A 20,875-nucleotide genomic window follows, 5' to 3' on the forward strand; every position below is an offset into this window, starting at 1 on the left:
CAGCAATTTGCCTCCAATGTCACACTGCTCCAATTTGTGTAGCAGTCTTCCATGTGCAACAGTATCAAAAGCCTTTCTAAGATCCAAGTATATAATATCAAAGTTATTCCCTGCATCCAGTTCTTTTGTGACTGCATCATAGTATCCAATCAAGTTGGTCAGGCAAGACTTCCCCTTAACAAAGATCTTTTACTAGTTAGTGATGCACCCTAGTTGGAAAATTTACAAACAAGATGGAGTATACTATTCGGCAGTGTTTCTGTGTAGAAGAGTTTTAACAAAGTGAAGGTTTGTTACAGTGCAGTGCAAGTTTAAAAATGAGGCAGTTGCATAAAAGATCCAGAAAACCACCAGTTTTGAGGTTAGTAAAAAAAGTTTTACCCACACTTTGTTATTCCCTAAGTGGCATGGTGAATACATGGACAAACTGATGATGTTATCAACAGCAAATTCTAAATTAGAAGCATTCAAGGAATTAATCTTGGAAGCAAGCCTAAATGGATGTCAGACAAACAAATGAGACTCATGCAGGGAAGAAAAATGCATGGCATGCATTTAAATTATCAGGTGAGACAGAAGCCTATAGTAGATATAAGCTAGTCTGTAATCAAGTTAAAAAGGAGGTTGGGCAAGCAAAGGCAGATTATGAGAAATCTTTGGCAAAGAATAAAAACAGCAAGGACTTCTTTACTTATATAAACTCTAGTAGGAAGGGACTGAATCAAATTGGTCCACTTGATGGTTCGACTGTTGATGATCCTGCTCAGATATCTGACAAACTGAATGAGTATTTTGCATCTACATACACACGAGGAATTCTGTAGGGAAGTAGAGGGCAGAAGCTTATTAAACTCTAAGAGGGAGCTTAATGATTTTGTAATAGCTGATAGCCAAGTGGAGGATAAATTGTTGAAGTTAAACATAAGAAAGGCACTTGGGGTGGATGGGATCTATCCAGTTATATTAAAGGAAGGGTAAAGGAAGTAAGCAATCCCTTGGCCATAATTATGAGAGCCTCCTTGGACTCGGGGGGGAAGTCCCCACGGACTGAAGATGTGCAAATGTATCCCCAGTTCACAAAGGGGATCAAAAGGTGACACGAGTAATTACAGACCTGTTTAACTTCTGTTCCGGGGAAAATAATGGAGTCACTGTTAAAGATGTATTGCAGGATCATCTAGACAAGACTGCAGCAATAATTCCAACACAGCATGAGGTTTGTTAAGGGAAAGCCTTGTCTGGCAAATTTGATTGGATACTATGATGTGGTTACAAAGGAACTAAATGAAAAAAATAATTTTGATAACATATACTTGGATTTCAGGAAAGCTTTTGACACTGTTGTGCATGGATGATTACTATACAATTTGGAGCAGTATGGTATTAAGGGCAATCTGCTACAATGGATAAAAGAGTGACTGAGTGGAAAAAGACAGAGTGGTAATCAATGGATGCTGCTCTTCGTGGACTAATGTTATTAGTGGAGTCCCCCAGAGTTCAGTGTTGGGCCAACTGTTGTTTTGTATATTTATCAATGATATTGATGAAGGTATACCAGGCTTAATGTCCAAGTTTGCAGATGATACAAAGGTTGGTAGGGTTGTTAATGACAGTAATGTTAGTGTGCTACTGCAACAGGATCTAGAAAAGTTGGGCAGATGGTCCTAGAAGTGGCAACTGAAATTTAACATTGACAAATGCAAAGTATTGCATATGGGTAGAAGTAGACCCAGAGAAATTTACCAACTGTCTGGTACTACACTTAGGGTGGTAGAGAATGAAAAAGACCTAGGAGTAATTGTGCAGTCAGATATGAAGTTTTCTGAGCAGTGCAGACAGGCAGCAAGGGCAGGTCATGGGGTATTGTCAATGATATATACAGGAATTTTGTTAATAGGGAAAAGGAGGTGATTATCACTCTGTATAAGGCAATGGTCAGGCCACACACCTTGAGCTACATACAGATCTGGAAGCCTCATTTTAGGAAGGATGTAGAGTTCCTCGAGTGAGTACAGAGAAGGACAACAAGTTTGGTGAGGAGAATGAAGGGATGCCCTTACCAAGAAAGGCTCAAGTTCTGCAAATTGCAGCATCTGGAGACTAAACACCTGCGAGGTGATCTGATTGAGGTGTATAAGAACAGGCTCAATTCTGATGGGATTTTTCCTTATGCTCAGATTACGAACCTGAGTGGGCATAAATTCACATTGAGGAAAGACCGTTGTAGAATAGATGTGCAGAAATTTGTCTTTAGCCAGTGGGTAGTTGATTGCTGGAACAAACTTCCATCTGTCGTGAAAGTTGAAAGCTTAAATAAATTCAAGGAATTTTTTTTTTTTTTTTTTTGGCTGATGCTGTATGATGCAAGAAAGCTTGCTTTCTTGCATCATACATCTCTACTACTACATAAACTATATTGTTTTAAGATAATAAGGCACTCAAATCTATGCTGGTATAATTATGTTTATTTCCAAATTGGAAATAAGTGTATAATGTTGTCAAATGCTTCATGGTATTTTCTTGCCACTTCTTCATGGCAGCTGTCTTTCAATAATGACCATCACAAAAAGTCCTTAGGTCACAAGAATTTGTTCCTAAGTGACCTTTAGTGACAGCGATATTACAAAAACAGCTGTCACTGAAGAAGTGGTAAGAAAATACCATGAACCGTTTGACTCCATTTGACCCAGACTGTTCAAACTTTGTTACTAACCTCAAAATTTCTTCTTGAAAGACAATAAGAATTGCATTTTGGCAGAAGTGTCTTGAGGATATCTAAAAATACTTTATGTGCACACAAAGTAATTATTTGTAATCCAATGAAATCTGAAACAATTGTTGAAACACCTGGGTTTAAAACAAACATTCATTTTAAGAACTGTTTGAGAAGTCTTAAAACTGTTTCCTTACAAAATGCAGATGCAACAATCTTTAAATGTCATCAGCAAAAAAAGGAGATTCACCTTTTTTTGTGATTCATTTTGTCAATATTTGGAAAATAAAGCAACAGTAACTCACCATATAGCACCAAAGAAATGCATTTTCATCTTATCTGCTAAGTCAATAAACACAATATGCATGTATGAACTCCCATTTTGCAATATCGTCCAATACTTGCTACAATTCAGCTTGAATATCCTAAACTGTCTTCAAATCTTCCTTTTAATTGAGTTTTCATTTTTGTGAACAGGAAGAAGTTGCAGGGGACCAGGTTGGGAGAATAGGGTGGGCATGGGACCACCACCATTTTGTTCTGGCTAAAAACTGCCAAACCAACAAAGCTGTATGGACTAGCGCATTATTGTTATATAGAAGCCAATCCAATCCAATCCAATCCGAGTGTGCCATTTGTCTTTTTTTTTTTTTTTTTTTTTTTAAGTGAACCCCAAACATGAGAGGTATTAGAACCTATAGTACTTAGTACCGTGCTTGGGTTGGAGGTTGAGAAGACGAAAGAAGATATTTGTTGACATTGGACTTGAACTTCTGTAGATTGTAATTTTCAGGAAATACGTATGAAGGAAGGTTGTTCCAGAAAACGGCAGTTGAATGAATAAATGAGGAAGATGAAAAGTTGGTTCTGTGGGTTTGAAGTTGGACAGTAAATGGATGTTGGCTGGTGGCGGCACGTGTTCAGACTGTTCTGAAAGAGAGAGCGGGAATTATAGAAGCCAATTCAGAAGAACAGTGCCCATGGAAGTATCTGTAGAAGAGGCATGCAGCAGAAACAGTGCGTCTATGAGAAAGCGAGTGGAGAGACTCTGTTAGAGATGAATCATTAATTAACCGAACTGCCCTCTTCTGAATGGAATCAAGAAGCCTGAGAGAGGTTTTGGGGGCACCACCCCAGATGTGGGAACAATATTCCATGGCAGGGCGGATTTGCGATTTATACAGAGTGAGCAGCTGTTTGGAAGAAAAGTAACACCGAGAGCAAAAGAGAAAACCAAGTTTTTTAGATGCAGAGGAAGCAATATTTGTAATGTGCTTGTGCCAAGAGAGATTAGAAGTCAGGGTAATCCCCAAAAGAGATATATCATTTTGCCTAGAAATCGGAGTGTCACTAAAGATAAGCATAGGGGCAGCAGATGTGAGTTTATGATGGAATCATTTTATCACTTAAGAAAATGTTTAGATGCAATTTATTTATTTTATTTTTTTTTTGTGTACTATAATTTTATTTCTTTGTAAATTATTGTTTTACAATGTTAGTTTTTGGTTTATGAAAGTGACAGCAGACAGTTTTAGTGATAGTAGGGATTAAAGTGGGTATAGGCAGAAGAATGTTCCAAATGTGATCTAAAACAACCGCTTAGATTTGTAATTTCTTTTTTCAATACCTATTAATTGGTAACCCTGTTACCAATATTAATACCTATTTTTATTTAATTAATATTAATACCTAATTTCAATACCTATTAATTGGTAACCCTGTTACCAATATTAATTAGGCTGTGTAACAGTTCCCATGCAACTAATAACTTTATGTGATGGCTTAAACTACCCTGTTGTGATAGATATGGAGGCATACACAGTACATTGGACACAACAATGATTAATACCCAAGCTAAATAAGGGATAGCTAATTTATATAAAAATAAGTGGAAACATAATAAACAAAGGTTTACTAGCAAAAGAAATACTTCACCATATAAAAGGATCCTCTACAGGGTACAAACAGATTACATACTGGCTTCCATTTCCCCCGCCCCACCAACATATTGACAAACTATTTATTATACCATTGGATTTATTAAACCATTGGATAACACTGGTCAACAAATTAAAATTTTTTTTTATTTCTTTGGTGCAAGTATTTTTTCTGTATTGCTTTGCATGTGCAGAGTTTAGAAATCAACATTAAAAAATTATTTTCCTCAAGATTTGAAAATGTCTGCTATATCTTATATTTTATAAAATATGCTACGTAGGCCTAAAACGGGATAAATAAAGAACATCCACTGTACTGTTTTAATATATGTTATGTTGAAAAACATGGTATATTACAAAAAACTTTACAAAACAGTTTAAACTATTAAGAATTGACACACATTTTTAGTAATTGAAAAAAAAAAAAAAAAAAAAATATATATATATATATATATATATATAGTAAATCACATTGACCAGCAAAATACATAAAATCACTTAATTTACATTTTATTCTTCTCCTTCGCCTGTCATTTGTGCCACACATCTGGGGCATCCCTTGTCACAGTACAGCAACAGTCAACTAGCTAGCATTGCAGTCATGCTTGTCACTTAATGTGCCACAATTGTCTGGGAAAAAATCCAAATAGGAATGAAGAAAGTGTATTTTTAATGACATGTTGCAGCTTAATTTATGGTATGATGACAGAAGGTTTCTCATAAGCTGTTCATAGTTATCCACTTTGTTATTTCCCAGAAAGTTCTGTTGTATTTTTTTGATAAATCAAGATCTCTGATAAGCTCATTTAATTCATTTCATATAATTTGTGTGGCTCTGCAGAGGAAAAATTGGAAATAAAATCAGGATCTGTTGATAAGGAGAGTTTGGGTGATTTATCTCAACTATCATCTGACTATTCAGATTCTAAAAGATAATCTGCTGCTGGCTCATGAACATGAAGTCTTTCTCTGTGGGGTACCAGTCGAATAGCAGATGGTATATAGGGGTAACTTAAGGTCCACTTTTTCTTCTTGGATATCTCCTGCTGAAGAGGTTGTACTATACAAAAATAACAGTCCGTTATATGACCTGAAGGCTCTCTCCATATCATAGGCAGGGCAAAAGGCATTGAGTAGCCTTTATGATTTTAATAGCTACAGAGATCAGAAGCACAAGTACTCCAGCAAATAAGTGTCTTGGTCCCCAACCTTGCAACCAAAACAGTTGTATGCTTTTTTTATTATCAGCATAATGGCATGCTTCTGTGATGCAGATGTCACTTCACCACAGCCATAACAAAAATTATCTGCACTATTACACATTTATGTGGCATGCTAAATTTTAAGTTTTTGCTCAGTTGAAAACAACAGATGCCTGACCCAGACTTACAACTCAGTGTTCACACAAACTGTACCTCAATGCCAAATTTCACCAGACATCAAACAAAAATGCACTGAAAGTGGCATGTACTATCATCAAAACTATAACTAATAATCCATTTTAACTGTCATATTCATATTTAGCACAATAATATTAGTTAAAATTAATTAATTTTATTACAGAAACATTTTAGCTGTTGAATAGTGTAATCATTTTATTATTATGTGTTATATACTGAGACTTACTGTTTTGGTAATGGTAACACTTTCATTCATCATTCTTTCTTTTTGTAACTCCAGCTCTAATTCTCTTTGAAGCTGCTGTCTTTTTCTTTCTAAAGTGAGTTCTTCTTTGTAGTCTAGTTGGGCAGCATCAAGAGGCCAGTCTACAATTAAGTAAATTATTACTTTAATATTTTATTTATTGATGAATAATAATAACTTCGTTAAGATAGCACACTGGGGGCAAGCCAAAAAAAAAAGATAAATTTAATTGGAGGGAAAAAAATGTAGAGTTTGCTCCTTGCTATATACACAACTGAAGCTTTTGTCAACCCTGTGCGTATTTTAAGGTTTTACTATTAAATTAATTCTTACTGAAAGAAATGACAAAGAATAAAACTAATAAATTTTAATTTATTAGAAATCTGGTACTTGACATATTCAAGTACCACCAGTAATACCACAAGTGTAAATGAAATTAAATGTTCCAGAGATACTGTGGAACCATTAGTATTCAACACTAATGACGCAAAAGAATTTGGCTGTGAAATATAACACAGTGACTTTTGGGTGCATCACATAGCAGCAAATGTGTTAGTAACTAGAACCAAAAGACTATTGAAAATACTTCAAAATCATTCTGAAAATGATTTTAGTAAATGTGGACTTAAATTAAACTCTTAAATCTTCTTTGCTTACCATCTGAATCATCTTCCCAACTACCTTCTCGCTCTCTCTTTTTTTTCTCGTGTTCTTCGTTATCACTTGCAGGAGACCTTGGTCTTGTTACAACAACAGTAGATTTAATCTTACTTTCATGTTCACCTTTTCTACTACGGCTTCCACTGCGTTTAGATCCTTTTCTCTATTGAAATTAAAATATTCAAAACTTATTAACAACAGTAAACGAAGGCTAAATATAAAATGTAAATTATGAAATCCTTTACAAAACTTATTAAGAAGTATAAAAACTCTTGGGTCACAGTAATACAGCAAATGCAAAAATAATATATAAGCCACATATAGTAAAAACAGTATCGTTCTACAAGGGCTGTTTGTCACACAAATGATAATAGGTGAATTCTTAAAGAGACCTGAACACTGGATCTGCACGGTAATTGGCATTTTCCACCCTAATACAGATATATCATATGATGACAAGGCATGATGAATCATCAAACCTTGTAAAAACTGCATCCCTACATGTCTACCCACCTGCTTTATATCACATAGTATGAGCACGGGATGCTGTTACTGAAAGAATACACCATTTCGTCAAAAGGGCTGGTGTGCCAAAGAGGCCACTTGGTGTAAGTATGAACAATTACTGACCACCAAAAATACATATACACATCAAATTATAAATTTTATAATACTGATATTATAAAATCATCATACTGAAAAACAGTGATTTCTCATACCATAGCTCTGTATTGTACTCATATTTTTCAATCAACTCTCCAGTTTCTTCTGTTGTCCACAATGTTTCTTCCATTGCTGCCTACCACTTTCAAGAAATTTCAACCAGGTTTGACCAGTGCAAGCAAGGAAAAAACTATTTATACTACAGGACTACAAGCCATCTTAAGTACTGTTGTGCAGATGGAGTCAACACCCAACAGCTGTTTGTACTGTACATATATGCATCACTGATGTATAGTGTAAATGAATGTTTATAAATCCCAATTACCAAGCTCTGTAGCTCCCACATTCAAAGGTTTTTCTCATTTGTTTGCTCTTTTGCTGATTTCATTATGTGCTTTGCTTGTCACCAGACCTTTTCAAAGAGGTTTAATGACACTTTTTCTTTTATTTTTAAGATCACAATTTAATATTGTGTCCATGTCTCCACATGGACAAAATATTAAATTGTGATCTTAAGTGCCTTATGGAGTGGAATTATACATTCCCTATTTTTACAAGCAAATCATTATTAAATCAGTGCTACAAGACCTTGAGACTTACTTTCCACCTGACTGCACTCCATCATATCATAACTCTGAAGTCCCTTTCTTCCTCTAACATTTTTTAAATTAATTCCAAACAAGTGTACAAGTCGTTCCGGGTTTATTTTAGTGTTTAGTTCTTTTATTTAGGGATTTTTTTTTTTTTTTTTTTTTTTGTATATTAGTTTTTAGTTCTTACCCATTAGTTATTCTATAATATAAGAACTTACAGCATTAAAACATAGCAACTACTTTTTTTACTATCCTCAAAGCCTATCCAAGTTATTCTGAAGGAATACTACTCCTTGCATCGATATCACATGCAAATTCCACACTGTATCTTTAATCCTTTTGGAGCTGGGATCACAGTGGTCCCAGCATGAATTCCTGAAGTAGCTGCACTTTTAACTCTAGCCCAATCTGAAGAGTAACTATTAATCACAGCCTTCTAAATTATAAGAAATCACTAGCTAATTTGACTCAGTTTCTCTCATGTGAAAATGAGTTAAATTCTTTGCAAAAATTCAAATATTGTCAAAATTATTTTATGCATCCAGCTCATTTAGTTAAACAAGATTTTCCTTTCACAACTTTTCTGTTCCCTTCAGAATACGACTTGTATCCACATGTCCTTGTACTGCATTCTTAATCAGTGCCTCCACAATTTCTCTTACCAGGACAGTCAGACTAACTGGTTGTAGTTATCTCCACTCAGTCTTATAACTGCCTTTAAGCATTATGATAGGCTGGCACTCGTCCAATCCAAGAAACCTGATTAAATTGATATCCCCATAATTAGATTTAATAGTGCAACACACTCTCTTCCCACTTCCTCAAAATCACTTGTTATAGGCCAAGTGTTTTACTTACCTTCAGGCAATTTTTCGAATAAACTACCTTCCATAATTGCAATATCACTACTTCGATAATTCTTAGCTTCATTTTCACAGTTTCTCCTTGTTATGAAGGATCTTTCAACTGTAAGCATTGATGCAAAATATGCATCCATTCACAGTCTGGTATCTCAGACTTTCCCACAACCATTACATAAAGGTCTGATCTCATTACAGCATTGTAATTACGAGTGCCATCACTGAAAGGTTAATAGTATGTGTGCATTTTGTGGGCCATGACTACTGCTTTAAAGTCATTCCATAACTATCTGCCAAGTGGATTGTAGTGTCTTTAATTTTCATAGGTCTCCTTCCCTGAAATTAAAACATATGCACCTTTGCCTTTAGCAACTGTGATCTCTCTCTCTCTCTCTCTCTCTCTCTCATCCAACTTAGAATTCCATGATCACTTTTACAGATAAGGATATCTGTAAAATCAACCCTGTGATGTTAAATATTTCATGATATGGTCTAAAATATTCTTGCCCTAGCTTTTACTATGCTGATATAAAAGATAATCATGTAGTTGATTTAAAAATTATCCTACATGGCAGAACCCCCCACACTTTTTCCAATCAATAAGAGAAAAATGGAAATCACCAAAAAATAAATGAATTCACACTTGTTTGCCCATTTCACATGCAGTAGAGGCATTCATCACATTCTCTATGTGCCTCCAGTCTGAGGTACAGACTCTCGCATTTTTTCCTTTGTTTCCAACTATCTCACACTGCACAGATTCCATGTAGGCATGCAAAAGTTGTGAATTTGGGAACCATGCTGAAGCTGCTACTTTTGGTAAGGAGCATATCCCTTTGCACCCCTCCTATCCTTCCTAAATATGTTGCACATTCCACAGCGAAATTCAGCATCGACTAATTCTAGGTGACATTGAATAGCCTTATTGTGTCAGCATTAATTATCCTACATTAATCAACAAGAGTCATTTTACTGACAACGCTCCTGACATTGTTACAGTTTCCCAACATCAGCTTCCCTTAATTTAAATTCTGCTGCTCTTGATCATCTTTTCAATACCAGAAAACTCTGGCTTTTTCACTCTCACACAAGAGAACCTGATATGTGTGCAAGCATTACTTTGACCCATATCATCAGATAAATGTTATTTATATTACTCCTATCTCTCTCATTCCTCAACTGGCAACTTCCCTGAATGCTTAAAGCCATCTCAATGAAACTGGCAAAGAAGCTTGCTCCACCTTTGTTCAAATGTATTTTATCTCTACAAAATAGATTCCTTCTACCTACAAGAGCAGGTCACATTGATAACAACCTCTATAAAAGCATTGCAAAATCCCTCAAGTTTGTAGTTAATGCACAAGGCTTTCAACACATGGTTCTTTCTATTAGGTCTTGTTAGAACTGCCCAATACAAATACATTCTAACATAACTCAACAATTTTTAGGCAATAAATTGCCCCTTCATATGCAATTAATGTTGTTAGTTCCCACATGAATAATAATGCTCGCCTCAGAAACTGGTTGTCAGTTTTTAAAGGATCCAAGGAAAACATCATCAATTTTCACTCCCAGCAGATGTACCCTGGGTCTAATCCACTTATCTTTATTGAAAAAAATGTTTGCAACTTCTCTGACAATAGTCACAAAATAAAACTAACCTCCCTTTCAACCAGAGCAGTTTACACTTTGCCATTCTGTTCTGAATGCCCAAAGGGGCAATACATTACCTGACAAATCACTAGACATGTCAGTCCCTGTGAGTCTCCACTTTCATTTGTTTATATGGCATCTGCTAGTTTCTTCAGTGACTCAACTTCATCTTAAAGTCCTAAATTATAACTCAATACATTACTAGATGCACTGAGTTATAATTTAAGATTGGTACACTTCTTATATTGGAGATGACAAAGATTCTTCGGTTGAGCTACGATTATCTACTAGATTTACCTTTGAATACATGTCGCAAGCAACAAACTCATGACTCAAAGGGAGACTACCCACTGCCATTCTATCTGAGTCATAATATCCTGTGATGAAGCATTTGAAGTGGATCTTATAGCAACCATTAATGTAAGAATTAAATTACCAAAATATTAATATTACAATAATTAAACTAGTTACATTAAATAGATAACAAAAATTAATCTACAGGTATACCTTACACAAAGACATTTCATTATAATGATAGCTGAAAATTAACACCAATATTTAGTTTCCATCACCTCATTATAATGGTACCTGAAAAATAACTTCCACAAATATTAAAAAGTGCATTGAATATCAGTTCTCAAGCTAAGTAAGAATAAACTGTTGCTGTGAAGTTTCCTGAAGCATCAATTAAGAAGTATAGACTCATGTACATGCTATTTTTACTTGGTCTGTGTTTATTTGTTTATTTACTGATTTTGCTTTAATAATCCCTTTAAAAGGAGTTCAAAATACTTATGAATGGAAGAAACAGCATAGAAGGAAGTAAAGATATAAAATGTGGAATGGAGCTTGGAGAAAACTATAGCCTATATGTATCTAAAAATTATACTGGGTTGCAAAAGAGCACAGGATATATCAAGAAACTGCAGAGATTGCAAGAGGGGCTAGCTTGGATGATGTTCAGGAAAATGACATGGTTGATTTACTTGAATCACGTGGTAAAGATTTTACTATGGAAAGACTCTTTTAAACTGAAAACAAGAACGCAAAATAAGGATGAAGAAATGCTAATTATGCAACACCAACAGTCAATAAGCAACCAAGAACATATTAAAAGCTTTTACCAATTCAGAAGCTGCAAAAGTCAACTTTGTTGAAAAAGATAAAGACATGCAAAGATTCAAGGGAGTTAACAAGGGCATAGAAAACATTACAAACTATCATATAATGAGGGAAAAAAAAAAAAGAGTATGCAGATGTTCAGCCTCACCTATAAAATGACCGAAATCACCACCTATAGCAGAAGAATTTTCATGTTTGTGATTAATAAAAACAACAAAAATGCTCATTCTATATTTATTCTACAATTTTCTTTTCTTCTAGGATTATAGGCTTAATAAGGATGGTTCTACATTAAATAAATAAATGATCCACAAAGTTTCAATCTTCTCTTTTATTATGCTGTTATATAACTAGACTACAGTTCTAGTTATTACTAGTTTATGCAATATAGATACATTTACTTCTTTCCATCTTACTGTATTACACTATAATAATGCTATATTTAATAAGTTGGTTAATGTACGTAGTGCCCTGCTTTTCATGTGTGTTATCAAATAGCAATGATTCATAACAAAAAAGATCAAAATGCAATTACTTTTAGGCATGAACAAGGAAAATTTAATTTCTGCACATCTGCCACATTGTCCATTCTTTTCTCAAACCAGCACATGGTAACAAACATTACATCCAATACTTCAGCTACAATATATGGTATATGGATAGTTTATGTGATATGTGTGGAATAAAATAAATAATAACTGTCAGATTTCTATCAGTCTGATTTTAATGAAGTTTGGGATGGCTTGACAAATCTTTCTAAAATGCTGAAATATATAAAATTTCATGAAAATCCATCAACTGAGTCGAGTTATTACATACAGACTGAGGGACGAAGAAATAATAACTGACAGATTTCTATCGGTCTGATATTAATTATGTTTGGGATGGCCCTACAAATTTTTCTACAAAACATGAATATAAAATTTCATGAAATCCATCCACTGGGAGTCGAGTTATAATGTGAGAATGGAAAAAATGAAATAATAATTAAAAGTTTTCTATTGGTCTGATGGCCTTACAAATCTTTCTAAAAGGCCTGAATATAAAATTTCACAAAAATCTGTCCAGTGAAAGTCGAAGTTGAGTAGTTACATGGCAATGGATAGGCAGACAAACATGTTGAAGATAACATGCTCATTATGCACGTATGCTATGTGCCTAAAAAGGAGTGAAAGGAATACACTATCATCATAAGGGAATACAGTATTAGAGAAACTGGGACTGTAATTAAGACAGATGGGACAGAAACAAGATATGTCTACTAGATGCTAACAATGGTTTTCAGTTCTTACAGGAAATAAAGGGTATATAGTTATTGGTCAAGATTTATAAGGTCATGCTGGAAAAATATTGCAAGATAGGTCAAGAATGTTGTTACAGTAAACCAGTGGTTCCCAATCTTTTGTCACTCAAGTCACACTAAGTTAAAAGACAAATGTTAACAGCACACCGAAATGATTTCCACTGAACTTGATGGATTTTTCCTACCTTTGCGAAACACTTGAAAAGGGTCACAACATACTGATTGGGAACCACAGCAGTAAACCCTGAATTTTATGGACTAATAGGGGGAGGTATGTTGGTTAAATTGAAAGTTTTTGAGACCAGTTTTCCAGTTTTACACCATATAATTGACAAAAGTTGCAATACTAACAAACCTTCAGAGTCTGGTACAGCATTCCAAAGGCATTCAGTGCTTCTTACCAGCTGAGTTCATATCAGCAGTATGCACACCTATGACTTAAGTACTGTTGTACAAACCACTTATAAAACTGCATCATTTTATTTAATACTGGCTGTTCAATTCATGTACTTTTAAATACTATTTCCAACTGTTTAAATACTCCCAACGACACTATACAGCAAAAACTCCTTAATTCTGTTTTTTTTTTTTTTTTTTTGTTAGTTGTTGGCACATTGGCTTCTGTGGCCATAATGCACCTCCCAAAGTTTTTGCATTTTCTATTCTGATCCAAGAGGGATTCGAACCCACGACCTTTCGGTTGCCAGGCAGGAATTCTGTTTTCTACAGCACCATATTCAAGAGGCAACGAGAGGAAGTAATACTAAAACTAAGAAATACTGTTCAAGGTTTAGGCCTAAATGGATGTCAGACGAATTAATGAGGCTTGTAGCAGAGAAGAAAAATGTACGGGATGCATATAAATTATCAGGCGACACAGAAGCCTATGGCAGATTATGGGAAATCTTTGGCAAAGGATGCAAAGAAAAACAGCAAAGAGTTCTTTACTTATGTGAACTCTAGAAGGAATGGGATGAATCAGATTGGACCACTTAACATAGATGGGTTGACTATTGATGATCATGCTCAGGAAGCTGATAAACTGAATGAGTATTTTGCATCTACATTTACACATGAGGAGTTATTCAGGGAGGGGAATGCCAGAGGTGTATTAAACTCTGGCAGTAAGCTAGATAATCTTGTAATAACTATGAGCAAAGTGGAGGAGAAATTGTTGAAGTTAAACATAAGGAAGGCATCTAGTGTGGAAGGGTTCTAACCAGTTATATTAAAAGAGGCAGCAAAGGAAGTAAGTAAACCCTTATCCATAATTATGAGAGTTTCCTTGGACTCAGGGGAGGTCCCCATGGACTGGAGGTGTGCAAATGTATCACCAATTCACAAAGGGGGTTCAAAAAGTGACACAAGTAACTATAGACCTGTTAGGTTAACTTGTGTTACAGGGAAAATAATGGAGTCACTAGTTAAAGAAGCATTGCAGGATCATCTAGACAAGGCTGCAGTAATAGTTAAGACACAGCATGGCTTTGTTAAAGGGAGGTCTTGTTTGACCAATTTGATTGGATACTATGATGTGGTCACAAAGGAACTGGATGCCAAAAATAATTTTGATATCATATACTTGGATTTCATCGATGGAATATCATCAGCCAAACCGATGATATTCCATCGGTTTGGCTGAAAAAAGAAGAAAAAATGAATCACTTACAGGTTTATCAAGTGGAAATCTGCTGTACCAATGGAAACAGTGAAAGGAGTGAAGGTGGAGTTGGCTTTCTCATCCATAAGGATATAAAAACCAATATTTTGGAATTCAAAAGTACATCACCAAGGGTGCCAAGACTAATACTCAGGATTTCTAAGAGGTACAAGCTAAAGGTTATAATGATTTATGCACCAACATCGAGCCATGATGATGAAGAGGTTGAAGAAATGTACAGCAAAATTGAGTCTTCTAGATGAGCAGAAAACCCACTACACTATCATTATGGGGGACTTCAATGCTAAGGTTGGAAAAAGACAAAACAGCACAGAAAGAGGAACTATAGGAAATTTTGGAAATGGTGAAAGAAATAAGAGGTGAAAGACTTGTGCAATTTGCAGAATCTCAAGGATCGTCAGTAATGAACACTTTTTTTCAAAAAAAGGGTGAACAGAAAGTGGACATGGAAGGGTCCAAATGGATTAACAACTAATGAAATCGACTTCTTCGTCACTAACAGAAGATATATCGTGAATGATGTTACTGTCCTGAATAAGGTAAATGTTGGAAGTGATCACAGAATGGTAAGATGCACACTTGATATATATGTAGGAAAAGAAAGGAAAAAACTGACTCGAGTAAATAATACGAAGGTCTTTAGGATAACAGAAGAGAAGAAAAAGCAGTATGTACTGGAACTTACGAACAAGTTGGAGCTTCTGCAGACTGCTCCGGACCAAGATATTGACAAGGAATATTACTACTTTCTGAACGTGATAAAGCCCAAGAAACCTATAGGGAAAAAGAAATCCAAAGAAGAAAAAATTTTTCAAGAAACACTTGTTATGATGAACCAAAGGCGACAAATGAAGAGCAAGATAAACACTGACAAGGAGAAAATTGAGTATACTGAGTTATGCAAAGCCATTAGAAAGAGACTCACACAGGGCATAAGATTTAACACAAGAAAAGTAGAACGAGCATTAAGGGAAAACAAAGGACTTAAATCAGCAGTAATACATAAAGACAAATGATACAAACTGAAGAATAGCGATGGTGTACTTATAAATAGCAGAGAGGGTATAATTCAAATAGCAGAAGATTACTATAGAGAATTATACAAGGAGTGAGGGAATGATGCCAGCAGTGGGGAAGATGGATCGCAAATTAGTAACACATACGACATAACCGATATTCTTCCTGATGAGGTAGAACATGAGTTGAAAAAAAAATGAAGAATTAGAAAGCCCTGGGGGAAGATGAAGTTACTGTAGAGTTGTTAAAACTGGGAGGAAGAGACATAACACAAAAACTGCCAAGACTTCACAAAATGCATTAGAAAAGGTGTGAATGCAATCATAGTTTTGCTGCATAAGAAAGGAGATAAATCAGAAATTGGAAATTCTAGACCAATTAGCTTGTTATCCCACATCTACAAGTTGTTCACAAGGGTCATTACTAACAGATTAGAAAGAATACTTGATGAGAATCAACCGAAAGAGAAAGCTGGCTTTAGGACAGGATTCTCAACTATGGATCACCTTCACGTAACGTCATAGCTAATGGAGAAATAAAATGAATATAAAACACCATTATGCCTGGCATTTGTGTATTACGAAAAGGCATTTGACTTCATACAGCATAAGGCAATGTTTTGGGCACTGGAAAGACAAGGCATAGATACCCCATTTATTATGATTTTGAAAAAAATATATGAGAACGCTACCTACTTTATTAGACTAGTAGCAAATTTAAAATTAAGAAAGAAGTTCGACAAGGAGACAATATCTCTGAACTTGTTTCCTGCTGTCTTTGAGGGAGCTTTCAGAAGATTAGACTGGTCGCAGAAAGAAGTCAATTTGAATGGAGAGTACCTAATCCATTTACGATTTGCAGATGACATTGTGGTCATAAGCCACAATCCCCAAGATTAGATGAAAATCTTATAATCAGTTATGCACAGTTAGTAAGGATTTTGTACTAAAGATGAATATGGCTAAAACAAAAGTAATGATGAACAAGTATGCCACAGAAAGGACATAATGATTGAATTGGCAGTAACTGAAAAGGTGGAATCATATACTTATCTGGGACAAGTTATTAGCTGTAATAATGATAAATGGCTGGAAGTCAGGAGAAGAATAAATTTTGGATGGATAGGATTCAGGAAATATAGTCACATACTAAGGAGCAATATCCCAGTTTGTCTGAAACATCGGGCATCTTTTGGGCAAGTCTGGTGCGTGTACGCAAGCTTAGTCCATTCCGTTTCATGAACCTGAACCACCAATTGTGTCCTCCTTTGAAATCAGTAACTTCTTTTTCATCAGCAATTCTTCTTGCCTCATGCTGAACCATCTTTGTGGACACAAGAATTCCAATTGCCCTTTGCTCTTCAATCCATATCTTCAATTCCCTCTCTAAATCAGGCCATTTTGCTGACTTGCCTCTCATGGCCTTCTTTTGCCGTGGCATTTTCAGTAGGGTTTCTTCTTCCCGTAGCCAGTCTCGGATTGTTTTCTCAGTTGGAGGAGGACCAAACTTACGTTCAGCAGCACAATTTCCATTCACTTTTGCAAACTGGATCACTTTTAACTTGAATTCAGCACTGTATGAAAATCTTTTCTGAGCCATTTCTGGGCAGAACGTGGCAAAATGTAACCTAATATACCGGCAACAAGTGCGAAACAATGAGCGCAAAGACAACAAGCGTGAAAAAGCGGGAAATGCAAGTAAAAAAAATCTACAACCACTGTATAAGATGCACCCAGTTTTTAGACCCAAAATTTTTCGAAAAAAGGTGCGTCTTATACATGGGGAAATACGGTATATTGGGAATCAGACTGTTAGATAAGAAGAGAAACACATGGATTAGGCAGCAAACTCAAATAAAGGACATTCTTATCACTAAAGAACTAAAATGGTCTTGGGCAGGACACACAGCTCAAAGATATGATGACAGATGAACTAAGAAAACAACAGAATGGTACCCAAGAGGAGCTAGAAGAAAACCTGGAAGACAACGGCGGAGATGGATAGATGAAATTCATTGAGTTTGTGGGTAGTAAATGGGTGGCCATTGCACAAAAGAGAAAGAACTGGAAAGTTGCTGGAGAGGCCTTCATCCTGCAGTGGATTGAAAATGGCTGATGATGATGCTGACTTGGATTTCAGGAAAGCTTTTGATACTGTTGCACATGGAAGATTTCTGTACAAACTGGAGCTGTATGGCATTAAGGGTAAGTTGCTACAATGGATAAAGGGATAGTTGAGTGGGAGATGATAGAGAATGGTAATCAATGGACACTGCTCCTTGTGGACTAATGTTATTAGTGGAGTTCTCCAGGGTTCGGTGCTGGGCCCCATTGTTGTTTTTTGTATTCATCAATGATATTGATGAAGGTATATTAGGCTTAATGTCCAAGTTTGCAGATGATACAAATGTTGGCAGGACTGTTAACAACAGTAAAGATAGTATACTACTCCAAATGGATGTAGATAAGTTGGGCAAATGGGCTGAGAAGTGGCAACTGAAATTTAACATTGACAAATGCAAAGTACTGCTTATGGGTAGCAATAACCCAAGAGAAACGTACCAACTGTGTGGTACTACACTCAGAGAAGTGGAAGGTGAAAAATACCTCGGGGTAATTGTGCAGTCAGATATGAAGTTTGCTGAGCAGTGCAGAAGGGCTGCCAGGGCAGGTCATGGAGTCTTGTCAATGATATATAGGAATTTTGCTAGCAGGGACAGGGAGGTGATTATCCTGTTGTACAAGGCAATGGTCAGGCCACACCTTGAGTACTGTGTAAAGGTCTGGAGGCCTCATTTTAGGAAGGATGTAGATTTGCTTGAGCATGTACAGAGAAGGGCAAGATTGGTGAGGAGAATGAAGGGATCCTCTTACCAAGAGAGGCTTAAGTTCTGCAAATTGCAGTGCCTGGAGAGTAAGGATATGCGAGGTGATCTGATTTAGGTGTATAAGGCCTTGAATGGGTTGAGCAAGCTGAATGCTGATGGGATTCTTCCTCTTGCTCAGATTAATTACCTGAGGTGGCATAGATTCAAATTGAGGAACGCCAGTTGTAGAATAGATGTGCAGAAATTTGCCTTTGGCCAGCGGGTAGTTGATTGGTGGAACAGACTTCCATCTTTTGTTGTGGAAGTTGATAGCCTAAATAAATTTAAGGCTGATCTGGACAGGCATGTGGAACAAATGGAGAGGTGAAATTGGAGGGGTTTATTTTTGGATGATGCTGCATAAGTTTGCTTTCTTGTCGTATGCCTGTACTAAGGTTAATGCTAATTCTGTAGTGTCAGCTCTGCACTTGGGGTTACTCTTGAAAATAAACTTACATTAATTGTTAGAGCGCTACCATCTGAATTATATTCGTATTGGCAAATTATGCAAGAAAGCAAGCATATATAGCATCAACTAAAAAAAAAAAAACCCCCACCACTTCCAACATAACCCATTTGATCCTTTCCACAATTTGTCTAGTTCTGTTTTAAATTTATTCATATTATTCACTTGCACAGCACCAGATGGAAGTTTATTCTATCAAAAAACCATCTGCTGGTTGATAGAAAATTTCTGCACATCTAACTTGCAATCATCCATCCACAACTTAAATTTATGCCCCCTCATGTGCGTTGACTGAGCAAGATGTTGGATGCCATCAGCATTTAGCTTATTCAATCCATTCAAGGCCTTAAACACCTCAATAAGATCTCAATCAATCTATTCAGTGGAAGCAACCGATTATATTAGCAACAGTGAATGCTAAATGGTCGACACTCAGGGAAGTAATTGCAGAAGCTACAAAGCTTTTTATAACCACTAAGAGACACAGTTCAAGGGTTAGACTTAAATAGATATCAGATTACCTGATAAATCTGGTGGCAGAGAACTAAAATGCACAGGACACAAATTACAGGTGATACAGAAGCCTAAAGTAGATATAAACTAGTCTGCAATTTAGTCACAAAGTGGGTTAGGCAAGCTAAAACAAATTATGAGTAGTCTTTGACAAGAATGCACAGAAAAGTGGCAAAGGCTTCTCTTACTTATGTAAATAAAAACTACAGAAAGTGGATGAATCACACTGGTCCACTAGATATGAATGGTTTTACTACTGAAGATCCTGCTCAGATTTCTGACAAACTGAACAGATATATTGCGTCTATGTTCACACATCAGAAAATTTTTAGGGATGGAAATTCCAGACATATATCAAATTCTAAAAGGGAGCTAAACAATTTTGTGATAATCGAGAGGAAAGTGGAAGAAACTGTTGCAGTTAAACAAATAAGGTAGCTGGAATCAATAGGATCTATCCAATCAATACTGAGAGAGCCAGCAACTTTAGCCATAATTATGAGAGCATCACTGAATTTTGGCATATATTAATTTGGCGTATATTAATGAGAATCAAACAGCACTGTGAGTAAATCCAAACCCACAATTGTGATTTTTGTTTCACAGAAAATAATGGAGTTGTTGGTTAAAAAAATAATGCAAGACCTTCTAGACAGGACTGCAGTTATACTGCAGGTAGAGCATGGATTTGTTAAGGGATAATCTTGTCTAATCAATCTGATTGGATAATATGATGAGGAAATGGGTACAAAAAATAATTTTGACATCATATACTTAGATTTCAGAAAAGCTTTTGATACTGTTCCACATAAAAGACTGCTATGCAAAATGGAGCCATGCAGCATTATGGGCAAGTTACTGCCATGAATAAAGGCATGATTGAATGGGCAAAGAAGGAGAGTGATTATCAATTGGCACTGCTCCTCTTAGACTAATGCTATCAGTGGAGTTCCCCAGGGTTCACTGCTGGAACACTTATTTTTATTAATGATATTGATGAAGGCATATCAGGTTTAATGTCTAAGTTTGCAGATGATATAAAGGTTGATAGGGTGGTTAATGACAGTAATCAGGGTATGCCACTGTAACAAAATCTAGAAAAATTAGGCAGGTGGGTTCAGAAGTAGCAAGTGAAAGTTTAATATTAACAAATGTAAAATGCTGCATATATAGTAGTAATCCAA

General features: G+C 35.9%; 1 protein-coding gene across 1 annotated transcript in view; it reads right to left on the minus strand.

The window, feature by feature from the left end:
* The window catches only part of LOC150084316 (uncharacterized), a 333,113-nt gene that overhangs the window by 294,330 nt on the left and 17,908 nt on the right, over positions 1-20,875 (minus strand). Inside the window, exons 4-5 of the mRNA XM_090376182.1 lie at positions 6,952-7,117; positions 6,277-6,416 (exon numbers count right to left, since the gene is read on the minus strand). Coding sequence (XP_090232308.1) covers positions 6,277-6,416; positions 6,952-7,117 — 306 coding nt within the window. The remainder of the gene's footprint in view (positions 1-6,276; positions 6,417-6,951; positions 7,118-20,875) is intronic.

The sequence above is a fragment of the Mastigoproctus giganteus genome, chromosome 6 (genome assembly GCF_048544385.1).
Source record: "Mastigoproctus giganteus isolate SK-2022 chromosome 6, ASM4854438v1, whole genome shotgun sequence".
NCBI lineage: Eukaryota > Metazoa > Arthropoda > Arachnida > Uropygi > Thelyphonidae > Mastigoproctus > Mastigoproctus giganteus.